Source organism: Microtus oregoni, unplaced genomic scaffold, assembly GCF_018167655.1.
Source record: "Microtus oregoni isolate MIOR12 unplaced genomic scaffold, Mior012 000094F_ref0000399, whole genome shotgun sequence".
Taxonomy (NCBI): Eukaryota; Metazoa; Chordata; class Mammalia; order Rodentia; family Cricetidae; genus Microtus; species Microtus oregoni.
The window spans coordinates 1,003,408-1,016,137 of record NW_024544707.1 but is presented as its reverse complement, the minus strand read 5'-3'; the positions used below and the strand labels follow the sequence as shown (position 1 = coordinate 1,016,137).

Here is a 12,730-nt window from a genome sequence, read left to right as displayed (position 1 = left end):
TCTGATGCTGATCGTTCTTAGCACAGGCCCCCACCACTCCCACCATCACCTTGTCCCTTCCTCAGGTCAGGTGATCATCCCTAAACCTCAAGCCACAGAGAGTCAATGAAGAGGAATGGAGGCTCCCCACAGTCCTGAGAATGTATTCCTAAGATCCCGAGATACCCAGTGGGATGCCAGAAGTAGGCAAACTCTTTTTCCTCCACCTCCCCACAAAAATGCAAAGGGAGGCACAGAAGGCCTTGGACCCCACCCTCCTACATAGGACGGCCTCTCAGATGGAAACTTACAGCTGCCGGCAGCTCAGGCTGTGGCCCATCCCAAAAGGGACATATTTGTGGGCAAGGGACTTCCAAGTCTTTGTCGGAGCAGATGTTTGGCTTGTGGGCTGTGCAGGCTGGCTGCCTTTCCTGCCAGCTCTGCTTGGGGACTTGAAGCCACCCCAGCCCCTCTGTGGGCCACTTCTTTCTGAGCTGGAATAAAGTGGCGGAGATCCATGTGAGACCACCAAGCCACAGCCAACCTTGGTCCCTTCAGCTTCCCTGACTCAGGTACCCATGGGTGGGAACTTGGGAGCAGCCCTCAAGATCACCATGGTAACCAGGCTCCTCAGTCTCTGCCTGCTTCCTTCTCTGTGGGGATATTTTAATGGCATTCAAAAAGATCATTTTTCCAAGGGAAAAAAATCCCTTTATTCCACTTTTTATACTATAAATACTTTCCCATATGACCATGTGACTTTTACAGTCATTTTTCTTCACTCTTTTGAGTGGGCTGCATAATATTCCATTGACTAAAACAGCCACTGGTAAGCTATTTTCAATAAAGGACAGAGAGAGAATATATAGAAGTTGGCAGGCCCTACTGTCCCTGTCGCCTCTACTCAACTCAGCCTCTGTAGCACATTGCTATAAACTCTATCTAAACAAGTGACTGGCTGTGAGCCAATAAAACTTTACTTACAAAAACAGGCAGTGGTCTGGAGTTAATCCATGGAGAAATGTAGTTTGCTAATCCTGAGCAAGAAAAAAAACATCTTCAGCTTTTCCCTATTTGGGTTTTGTCTCTCTTCTTTTTTCTTCTGCTTTTTACTTTTGTAGGCCAATCAATGATGTTGATTGTGATGGTGGTATTAATGACGGTGTTGGTGATGATGGTGGGGATGGTCATAGGAATGGTGAGGAAGATGGTGTAGATAATAAAGACAGCGATGACCATAGCAATGGCGATGATAATGGTGCCAGTGATGATGATGGGGATGGTGGCGATGGTGCTAGTGATGATAATGTTGATCCTGGTGTCAGTGAGGGTCCTAGTGATGATGATGAAATGCTGATGCTAATGACGTTGGTGATGATGATCAACAGGTGACAACATTGTGAGCTGCCATTCTTTACCTAAGTTATGTCAGGTACCATGCCAGGAAATTTCCAAGTCATTTTATCTAATCCTAAAAATTACCCTGTAATTTTTACACACACACACACACACACACACACACACACACACACACACACGTGTGTGTGTGTTTCCAAGCTTAAAAATAATTTATTTTTAAACTTTTATGTATATAGATGCTCACCTACACATATATATGTGCACCATGTGTGTATCTAGTGACTGTCATAGCCAAAAGAAGACATCAGATCCCTTGTAACTTACTTTCAATAGCAAGCTGGTCCTTGAACTTAAGTGAGAATAAATGCAGACTATTGTTTCTATCATGAGAGTAAGTTTATGTGCTTCGTGCCCATCTCAGTGATATTTAGCTTCCATGGGCAAAGACCCCATAGTTGCAATCTGCTCCAAGAAAACACTCTTGGTAAAACTGCTGTTAGCAGTAGTGGCCACCATGGGTAACGAGTTTCCTCCAAGCCAGAGAGCACCATTACTGAGGCTTGAACAAGCCCCAGCTTTCCCTGTGCTTCCCTAGGAATGAAGCCATTGTACTGACCACATTTCAGGCCTGGGGCCCTAACCATTGTGCACTCAATGTGCTCCTCCAGTGCCCTCTGTGGTCTCGGGAAGATTAGTGTGTAAGAAAACAGAATTCAAGACAGCTAAGCCTGCAGAAACGATGCCAGGTCTGAAAATTGGGGGGAGTGGTACCATCTGTCAGACACAAGGTTGAGAGGCAAAGCTGGGGACTAAGCACCATAAGAGGACATGGGAGATGCTGTTTATAAATAAGTTGTTGAGTGTTTGTACGGGAGTGAAGCCAGTGCCTGAATTCAAGGCCTTGTGTTAATATTTACTGGAGTGCAATGGTAAGATTTTCACGAGGCTCTCTGGATTTAGACTGGGTAGGCTTTCGGATAAGAGCCTTCCAGGAGAGAAACAGAAGAATTGGGATGTGCTTCTGACAAGCCCAAGGCAGAGATTACTATAGCTAGAGAGGTTTTTCTGTGCCCATGAGTCCCTCTGAACCTTGGTCCTTAGGTACAGTTCTAAATAGCTGCATAGCCCTTGGCCACTGTCCTGAACCTACTCTGTCTTGCTGTAACCACATGACCCCATGTGTCCCTGTTGTCCCTGTTCAGTGTCGTCCTTTCATTATGCTGTGGAGCAAGCCGTCCTGGCCAAGTGGCTAATGTCAATGAGGTCCCTCTTGTTCTCAGATCAGACATTTGATCAGAGCCCCATAGGGACATCTTGGCTCTATCCACTCAGCTTTACTTGGGCAGGGGTCTGTGCTTATGTTTGGACTGCACTGGGGGAAACACACAGCTAGGTTGGTCAGGCAGGGTCTCCTTGGGACTCTTCCTCTACTTTCTCCATGTGATGATCACCTTAGCATGGAAGCTTCCAGTTGCTGTAACTTCTGTCTCCTCAGGAGTCCTCGGGGTGTGTCTTTAGAAATAGAGTCCAGGAAAAAGCTACATACGTGATCCTTAACTTGTGGCAGCTCTGCTTAAGATTGTACAAATTTACACTGTCATAAAAAAGGGGAAGGGATTTGGGTGACATTGAGTCTTGAAGCTTGATATTTTCCCAGATTCTCCATAGATAGTGTTTTCTCTGATGGCACTAAACAGTGCAGTAGGGCACAGCTGCTTGTCAGCCATACCGTTGTAAGAGTGAACACCAAGACTGCTGAACTATGTTGCTGAGTCAGAAGGCTGATAGCTGACAGTGCTGGGTGCATGGCAACTTATATTTTCCACTTCCGATGACCTAACCTTGTCATAAGAAGACAACCCCTCTCCTGCTTTATGTGCTATGGTGGCACTCCACCAATTCTGTTACACTGGGCTGGGACATGATTCCTCGGGGAAAGGGATGTCCTGATAATTGAAAGAATATCTAAGGCTATGCCAGTGTGAGCTAAACACATCCCAAAGTAAGAAGCCTATGACCCAAAGGCTCAGCTACCAACAATCTTGTTGGATCGCCCTTGCCTTTCTCAAATCAGATGTTTAAACAATGCCTAAGTCCAAGCACAGAATACTCAAAATTGCTCATTTTGACTTTTTTTTGGGGGGGGGGGGGACTTGTGTTTTTCCTATTCATTTACTTGTTCTGTTGCCCTGAATGGTCTCTTGCTTGTTGTGGAGATCCTTCTGCCTTAGTCTCCTGGGTGTTGGGATTATAACACTGCTTTTGACTATTTAATTAAACACCTTACACTATGTGAGCAGGTCATAGAAAGTCACGGGCATGGACAAAAGCCTCCTTTCTACTCATTCTACCTCTGAAAGGTTCTGTCCCACATCCCCTGTCCCAAGGGAAAGTGCTATGCAGACAAGGTTCTCTGGCAGCTACTGGGAACACTCTCACAAGCAAGCTGAGTTTGAGCACTTGGGAACAGGAGCAAAATACAGCTGCCAGGCTCAAGATAAATGACTTTCTAAATGCCTTTTACCCTAGTCCCAAGGAAATTCTGCCCGCCTGTACCACCTCCTTTACCAAAAAGTCCAAGGAATGGCCAAATGGGCTTCCTTGAAAAGTGTTAAAATGTAAACGTCCCCAGGAAATCAAATTAGCCTGTAGTCCCCAAGCCACAGGGCAGACTTGACACAAAGCTCACTCAGGTGTTCGTACGCCATGGTGGTTCCTTACTGTGCAGTCAGTGGCAGTACCCATATCTCCTTGAACCTTGCAAATTCCCGGCCTGCTGAATCAGTTGCTATAGGGAAAGGGAGTGGAAGAGTGTGTGGCTGCAAGCCCTCCGTGGGACATGAGGCAGAATAAGCCTGGTAACTAGGGTCTCCAACAGGTAGGGTTAGAGAAGTAGAGCATGACCACAAGCCCAGGGCTAAGAGTCAGTGGGCATGGAACTGTGACTTAAGACGATCTGCTGGGTGGAAGTTCTGACCTTGCTCAGCTGGAGACAAAGGGTGCAGGAAATGCAGAGAATGGGAGGAGCATCCAGGGCAAGTCCACATGGTATAGCATCATGGGAACGAAGAGGCAGCTCCAACCCTGATCTCACCCTGGCATGGTCATCTTATGGGGGGAGGGGTTATTTAACCCCTCTGAGCCTCAACTTTCTATCCTATGAGAGAAGCAGTTTAGACAATAAATGAGCCCTTCAAACTCCCCAGTAAATCCACTGAACTCATACAATAACCCTAAAATGCTGGTGCTGCTAACATTGTCCCTATTTGACAGATGGCAAAATTGAGACATAAAGAGGCTAGCTTGCCCGAAGTCACACGGCAATCATGCTGGCACCTGACTCCGGGGCTTGGCTCCCCACCACCCTGGACTGGGGAGGTTCACCAATGATGGTGGTCGGGGAGGCCAGGATCATAATGCCCAAGTAGGTGTAGGGTCTGATCCTTCATTCCTGTTCCTGGTGGCTGAGAGCCCATGAGACTGCCAGACCCAGACAACCCCAGAGTCCTCAGCCTTTGAGAAAACCAAGAAGACAGAAGAAGTAGGAGGAGGAAGAAGAGGAGGCCACCCAGGGGTAGAAAGAGAAAACAGTCATGTTGAAGGGGCTCATCATACTATATGTTTTTACAAACTGACAATGACATTGTTTGCTAAAAAAAAAAAAAAGAGCTGGTGAAGGGTAGTAACTGCCACCCAAAACTCATGGCGGAGAGCACATTCCTCAGGCAGGGACCTGACAAAGCACTGTTAGATGGTCAGGCTACAACCAAGGTCTGTGAAACTGACCTTCTTCCTGCTCCCTGCCCTGGTTATTAGCCTACAGCTCAAATCACACCCCCATACTCCTGGCCTCCAGAACCTGCAATGGTTCCCTATTGGCTCCCAAATGAAGTTTCCATCTACCACGTGACTTCAGGGTCACCCTTGAGCACCCACTCAGACTGCCTTTCTTAAAAGCCCATATCAGCAGCTCCTTTCTATGTGTGCCACCAAGGTGCTTGCCAGCATCCCCAGGCCATTTCTTTATCCCTGTCCTCTCCTTCCATGTTAAGCAACATCTGGGAATCTGGTGTGTGGTCAGCCAACAGTAAGTCCATTCAGTCCCTTCCGTGTGGGAGGAAAGGACTGGAAATTTCATTCTACAAAACGTAGATGCCAGGCAGAAAATGCACAGTGTGCTCCAGCAGCCCTGTCCATGTGGTTTTCAGGGCCCAAGTGGGCAAACCAGGCAGCGTATCAGAATAGAGCTGACTACAACTTATGATTTTGACCCTCTGATGAGTCCCAGGCTGGTTGCATTCGGTCATGGGAAGAGGTAGAGCATTTTCAGTTAACTGAGGGGCTCCCCACTTTCATTCAATGGAGAGAAGTGAAGCTGAAAAACTAGAATGTTCTAAAGTCTGTTATCAATCAGTGAGGGTCCACTTCAGATCCATCCAGATAACCAAATGCCTTCCATGCCTAGATATTAACTCGGCACCTACTGTGCTCCAGGAAGCTGTGTTCCATGGTCTCACTTGGTTTCCTTATCCTAATTGTCATCATTTTACTTCTTATTTCCTCTCCAGTGTGCAAGAGTATATTGAGTAGATCACTAAACGAGATAAGATAGAAATAGTGTTCAGTTTTCTGTTACTTTAACAAATACTTGGAGGAATCAACTTAACAAGGGAAGAATGTTCATTGAGATCACAGCTTCCTTGGTTTCTTCCTATGATAAGTTGCCCTTGTCACCTTGGTCATATGGTCAGGTGATGAATCATGGTGAGTGTAGATGAATCATGGTAGTGGAACAAAACTGCTCATCACATGGTGACCAGAGAGCAGAGGAGTTAAGAAATGAGCATCCCACCATCCCCTTCACGGCCACATCCTTCTGATTTCTTATGAGACCCCACCTCTCGTCAATAATACCCATAGGCTGAGAACCAAGCCATCAACATAGGGCCTGTAAGGAATATTCTGATTCCAAAGTATAGTAAACTTTTATTTTTTTCTAATTTATGCATATGTGTGTGTGCATGTGCCTGCAGAGGCCAGAAGAGGGCATAAGGTCTCCTGGAGCAGGACATACTGGCAATTGTGACCAACAGACCTGGGTGCTAGGAACCACACTTAATTCCTCTGAAAGAGAAGTAAGAGTTCTTACTCCAGTCCCTACAGTAGACTTTTAACATATACCTCCCAAACTAAAGATGGCAAAATATAAATATTTGGGAGTGGGGCTGACAGGATTTAGTAAGTTAAAATTAGTATCTGAAGAAAAAAAAACCAAAGACAGCAAACATAGTAGGGTCCTGAGCCAACAGCCAAAATTAAGCACCTTGTGAGCGTTTTACACAACAAGAGAGAAAACAAATCTCCATGACATATTTATTCATGCAATTGAAAATGTAGCCCTTAAATGTGGGTCTTTTTTAAACCCTAGGTCTAATAATAAGGGAATGGAGTTCTTTTTGAGGATAAAATGTTTGCTGTACTGGAGGAGCCCCAGGCAGCTGTTTGCTGACCCCAGCTGTAAAAGCCACAGCGCATAGTCCACAGACCTAGCTGTGGAGGAGGATGGCTAGGTTCTCATGCCAGCTTTGTCTTCTGAAAATTGTGCATCACTGAGCATGTCACCGAGTCTCTCAGAGGCACGGTTGTCTCTGGAAGGGAAAATAACCGTTTTCCTAACTCAGAAACAGCCACCAGGTATGTGTGAGGTTATTCATAATAGGCAAAACATCCCAAGCACACTGCAGGGTACAGATGTGCCCTAAGGACATGAGAGCCATCATTATCCTAGGGCTTTGGGGAGCAGAAGAAGATTTAAAATGGCTCAAGAGAGTTTATGTTGTAGGTCTGTCAAATTCCCATTCCTGAGAGAATGGAAAAGACAAAGTTACAAATATGGAAGGATGAGAGGGAGGTGTGCAAGGATGAATGGATGGATAAATGGATAGTTAGGTGGGTGGATGGATGGATAGATAGGTGGATTGGTATGTAAGATGAATGCTGTCCAACACTCACAACTCCAGGAGATAAGTCAAGCAATGGTTCTCAAAATACCTTTAGAGGAACCTGTGAGGTCAACGTTTTATATGATTCCACATAGTATATGTATTTACTTGAACCCTGAGAAAGTGGGAGGTTCATTACATGAGGAACATGGAGTATGCTTCTTGCAAAAAGAGCAGTATGGAAAGAGGAACACATCTTTACTGTGGAGAGACCTGACAACCAACTCTCAACCAGGGGGTCAAGATCAACATCCTACTTCAGCAAAAGTCAGCAATCCTCCTTGGGAGGCAGAGTGACAGCATATGCCCCTGGTAGCAGATGAGGAGAGCCTGCTTGGCCTCTGGGGTCCTCATCTCAGTGTTACCCCATGATTGTGACATCAAGCAGATTGTAGTTGGCACACATTTTTACCTAATATCTGCCTCCCAAAATATTTATATTTTGCCATCTTTAGATGGGGAGGTATATGTTAAAAGTCTACTGTAGGGACTGGAGTAAGAACTCTTACTGCTCTTTCAGAGGAACCAAGTGTGGTTCCCAGAACCCAGGTCTGTTGGCTCCCTCAGACTGTCAAGGTTCCACAAACACAGAGACATGTTAAGAAACTGTCACCCCTTCCCCCAAAGGGGAGCCTGCAAAAGCAGAAGGCTAAGTGTGGTGTCCCAGAACAGAGGAAAGAGGTCACTTGAAATCTAAAGGTACCTTAATGAAGTTCCTTAATGACATGTTAACCACTAGCTCATTGAGAAAGGTACCTGGTTAATACAAGTCAATCAGGAACAGAAAAAATGGAATGTCGTGTGTGGGAATTCTCTGCTTTTTTTTTTCTTCTGTAAATCTCAAACTGTTCAAGAACAAAAAGCTGATCAGAAGACAATGCAGGACAAGAAATCTATTTAAAGTTGAGCAATATATAATATATATATATATATATGTGTGTGTGTGTGTGTGTGTGTGACCTTATACTATATGTGGTGACATTTTTTGTTGATATTTTTGAGAGACACACGCATTGCCACAGCATACATGTCACACACATATGATCAGAGGACAATTGGTTAGAGTCGGTTCTTTCCTTCCACTGTGTGGGTCGTAGGGGTCAAACTCAGGTCATCAGGCTTGGCAGCAAGCTCCCTTACCCAGGGTCCATCTCAGGTCCATGACTAACTTCTGAGAAAAGGCACTTGTTAAATTTTGATGTAGAGTCAAAGACGCACATCCTGTTTTCTTGGACAGCTATTAAAATACTCCTCCCTTCCTAGTCCAACTTATCAGAGTGAGGCCAGAGTTTTCCTGTACAGTTTTCAACCAAAACGGCACAAGGCATACAAACACATGAGTAGTTACGAGAATCCAGCCATCTTAAGTGAGTTATTTAAAAGATATTGAATTGTTCCTCTCACTAAATTGTTTTTGTTTTATAAAATACAGTTGTTTTCAGACATAAAACATATATGCTAACATGCCATATAAGCTTTTTCTATCATTGTGAGGAAGCACAGTTTTCTCTTAAGGTGACTATCACTGTTTTCCCCTTCAACAAAAACTTTGTGAAACTCTCAGTAACTCCAAGGACACAAGGGTGGTGAGACTAATCAACCCGAGACTCAGGGATTGATGAGTCACTTTATTTAGCCCTTCAGAGATAGAAAATATATTTATGCCACTTCGCAAATGGGAAAACCAAAGAACAGAGAAGTCTTTTAACTCGTCCGAAGTCACACAGGAGGTAGAGAGGATGGAACTGGGATTCAAACCGACATCACACGTCCCTCTTTCTCATATCCTTTCTAGGTCTGTGAGCTCTGCAAGGGAGCGGCCCCCGCTGACAGCCCTGTGGTCTATGCTGACAGGGCTGGCTACAGCAAGCAGTGGCACCCCACTTGCTTTGTGTGTATCAAGTGCTCAGAGCCACTGGTCGACCTCATCTACTTCTGGAAGGATGGTGCACCCTGGTGTGGCCGCCACTACTGTGAGAGCTTAAGACCCCGATGCTCAGGCTGCGATGAGGTGAGAGTCAGGGTAGGCAGATGGGAGTAAGTGGGAGTGGCCATGCTGAACAGCGCAACCGGAAGACAAATAGGTGTGGCTTTGCTGATAGTGTATTCTTCTTTAAGGCTTTGGGGGAGCCTAGGCAGTTTGGATGCTCACCTTACTAGACCTGGATGGAGGTGGGCGGTCCTTGGACTTCCCACAGGTCAGGGAACCCTGATTGCTCTTCGAGCTGATGAGGAAAGGTACTTGATCGGGGGAGGGGGAGGGAAATGGGAGGCAGTGGCGGGGAGGAGGCAGAAATCCTTAATAAATAAATAAATTTAAAGGGAAAAAAAAGAAAATTGAGGTCCACTTCACTGGGTCCTCAAAGCCTAGATTTTCTCATCTACAAAATGGGCCTGATTTGAGAATGGTGACACATGCTTACCATCTCAGAGCTTTGGAGTTTGGCTATAGAAGGACCACCCTGATAGCTCAGCTAGTCAACTCTTGCTCTGCAAGTATGAAGAATCAAGTTTGACTCCTTATACAACAGTATTTTTTAAGCGAGGTTATATGTAAATGGAGTGACAGAGAAGTGGGTATAATTTGCCAAGTCACAAGACTGTCAAAGACCTCAGTGACAGCTGGGGCTCACGTCCTGTTGTGCTCCGAGCCCGTTAAAGCAGGTTTCCATTCTGACTTTTCTCAGCTTCTGGAGTTATTTTAGGGTGTCACTTTATTCTGGGTCCAACAGACCACCCGTGGTTTCTTGTTCTTAGGAAACGGCCACTGTCTGCTTCCCCATTGTTAATTGTCTTCCAGGGTCACTTGAGTTATTTAATCCCAGCTCAGAAAATAACTGTCCTCTGGACTTGCCCCAAAAGTTTCACTGACAGATAAATAAAAACCTGTCTGTAGCAGAGTATTTTCTTTTTCATGTCTGAAAAACTGAGACCCAGCCATGACCCTCAGATCATGTCAGAGTGCTTCGTGGGGGCATTTAAAGGTCGCAGTACAGCATGGGATGGAATGAAACTAGCCCATAATTTATCCCCTACACACTGCCTCTACTTAGGGCCAGAACCTCAGTCACGCCTTCCTTCCTCTGTCTCTCTCTTTAGATCATCTTCTCCGAAGACTACCAGCGCGTGGAAGACCTGGCCTGGCATCGGAAGCACTTCATCTGTGAGGGCTGTGAGCAGCTGCTGAGTGGCCGTGCATACATTGTCACCAAGGGCCAGCTCCTGTGCCCCACTTGTAGCAAGTCCAAACGCTCCTGAAGGGCTTCCCACCCACAGCCAGAGTCGATTGGATCCCACCAAGAGACTGAAGCAGTCCTCTGAGGCGAATGCAACAGCCAGCAAGCAGTGCATATTCTAGGTTGAGGGGTGGTAGATCCTTGGGGGTCCGTAGTTTTGAAACCAGAGGGATTCTAAGAAGTCTTAGAATGAATTTATTGTTTCCCAACTGCAGCCAACAAAAGACAGGCTGGTGTCCCGCAAGGGAACCCTAGGAGAAATCTCCCAGAATGCATTTCTGAGGGATCCAATGAAGTAGCTGTAGGCTGTGCTTTTTTTTCCTTGGACAAGGGATCTCTCCAAGGGGCAGGATGGGATCTCAACTCTCTTTTGTTTGCCTCTTTTTCAAGTGGAATCTGAATCTGCAATAAACAATGCTGTTGGCATGATAAACATATCAATAAAATGTTTATGAATTTCACATTTACACACATTTTGTCTGATTATTTACACCATGACACTGATTCTGGAAAAGGTGGTTATCACCAAGACCCTGATCTGGTACTGCAGGAAAATGAGTAAACACTAATAATAATCTTATACTAATATGATAAGACGTGCGTATAGCAGACTCCAGCTTCCTCTCCTCCATTGCTATTCCCATGCTCTCAAATATCTGATAGAAACACATATCCATATTTCATGGTACCCAAAAGTAAAAATGTTACTAGAATTAAGGATTGGGGCCTTGGCAGCACTAACTAGCCAGGCTCAGCCATCCATCCTCAATAAGCCAATTAAATGAGCCAAATTAATAGTGAGAAACATAAAAAGAAAAATTGTTTAACTTGGTCACACATGGAAAAGGGACAAAGAGATCTGGCAATCCCCAACAAAAAATCCGTCTTTGGGGTACTTAGAAGAGTCTTGTGTTTAAATAGGATGTAAGAAGTGTACATAACTAAGCATCTCTGGCCAAGGTATGGTCCCAGCCATTGTTGCATCATCACTGACTCTACACAGATCAAGTCATCTCTGCACTGTGTGAAATCTCTCCAAGTGACAGATTCCCTCCCTGGCTGGCATCAAACTTCATTCAGCCTTTTCCTTCTCCCAGGATAAGATTCCTGGGAGGAAATTCCAATCCCATAGGGTGCCTTGTTTAACAGTCTCATAGAGAGGAGAGAGAGAGAGGGGGAGAGAGAGAGAGAGAGAGAGAGAGAGAGAGAGAGAGAGAGAGAGAGAGAGACGGAGAGACTGAGAGAGGGAGAGATGGAGGGAGGGAGGGAGGGAGGGAGGGAGGGAGGGAGGGAGAGAGAGAGAGAGAGAGAGAGAGGAATTACTTGAAGAACAGTCTCATTCCTTTCATGTGGGTCACTGGAGCTAATGATCTTTTTAGAGTCAAAGGCTCAACTCATCAGTCCTAGTATCTAGGCAGGTCACAGGTGAGCCTTTCTGGGGGCAAGACCTGGAAGAGTGCTGGGAGCTGCAGCAGTGGGTGGGACATACATGGTGCCCAGTAAACATAAATCTTTTAAAATCTCTCAATTTTCACATGTTGCCAACTGAACATTTTGTGAGCCAAATACAAAGTTCGACGGGTGTAATTTTATCTCCCTTTTATGGTCTGAGTATTTTCAGTCCTCAAATTTATTTCCTTCCCACAATTACTAAGTACCATTTCTTTTTCTACCAGATATACAAGAATGAAAAAGACACTGGCCCCAGGGGTACACGTTCCAGTCATCAGTACTCTCCTTAAAATTTCCCATCTGTTGCCCTGATTCTTCTCTGCCCCAGTCCATTTATGTGCTTTTTAATTCTGATAAAACTGTTATGATTTCCCCTACAGTGATGGGTATCACCTCCATTACATCTCTCCCATACCCCTGCTTTGAACATTATTGGGCCATCTCAAAGACAAGTTCTAAGCACTTCTTTGTCCTCAATCGACTCCCATGGCTCCTCAGTGCTTGTCAAATTAGGAACCAGGTTTCAACTATAGCATTTGAAACCTTCCGAAATTTGGTCCCTCTGTCTCCAGTCTCAGAACTCAGTACTTCCCTCTTTTTCTTACATAGGTACAAACCCCACCCCATGATTTAGCTCCTTCTTGGTTACCTGAAGGTCAAGTTGGTTATCTATTGAAAGTTCGCATGCCCTACAAGATGCTC

General features: G+C 45.3%; 1 protein-coding gene across 2 annotated transcripts in view; it reads left to right on the top strand.

Annotated features, from left to right (window-relative positions):
* LOC121442697 (LIM and cysteine-rich domains protein 1) overlaps window positions 1–11,037 on the top strand; it is a 61,326-nt gene extending 50,289 nt beyond the window's left edge. For both annotated transcript variants that reach the window (XM_041644308.1, XM_041644309.1), the window contains 2 exons: window positions 9,136–9,351; window positions 10,440–11,037. In XM_041644308.1, the coding sequence (XP_041500242.1) occupies window positions 9,136–9,351; window positions 10,440–10,598 (375 nt within the window). In that variant the 3' untranslated portion in view covers window positions 10,599–11,037. The remainder of the gene's footprint in view (window positions 1–9,135; window positions 9,352–10,439) is intronic.
* The last annotated feature ends 1,693 nt before the right edge of the window (window positions 11,038–12,730 follow it).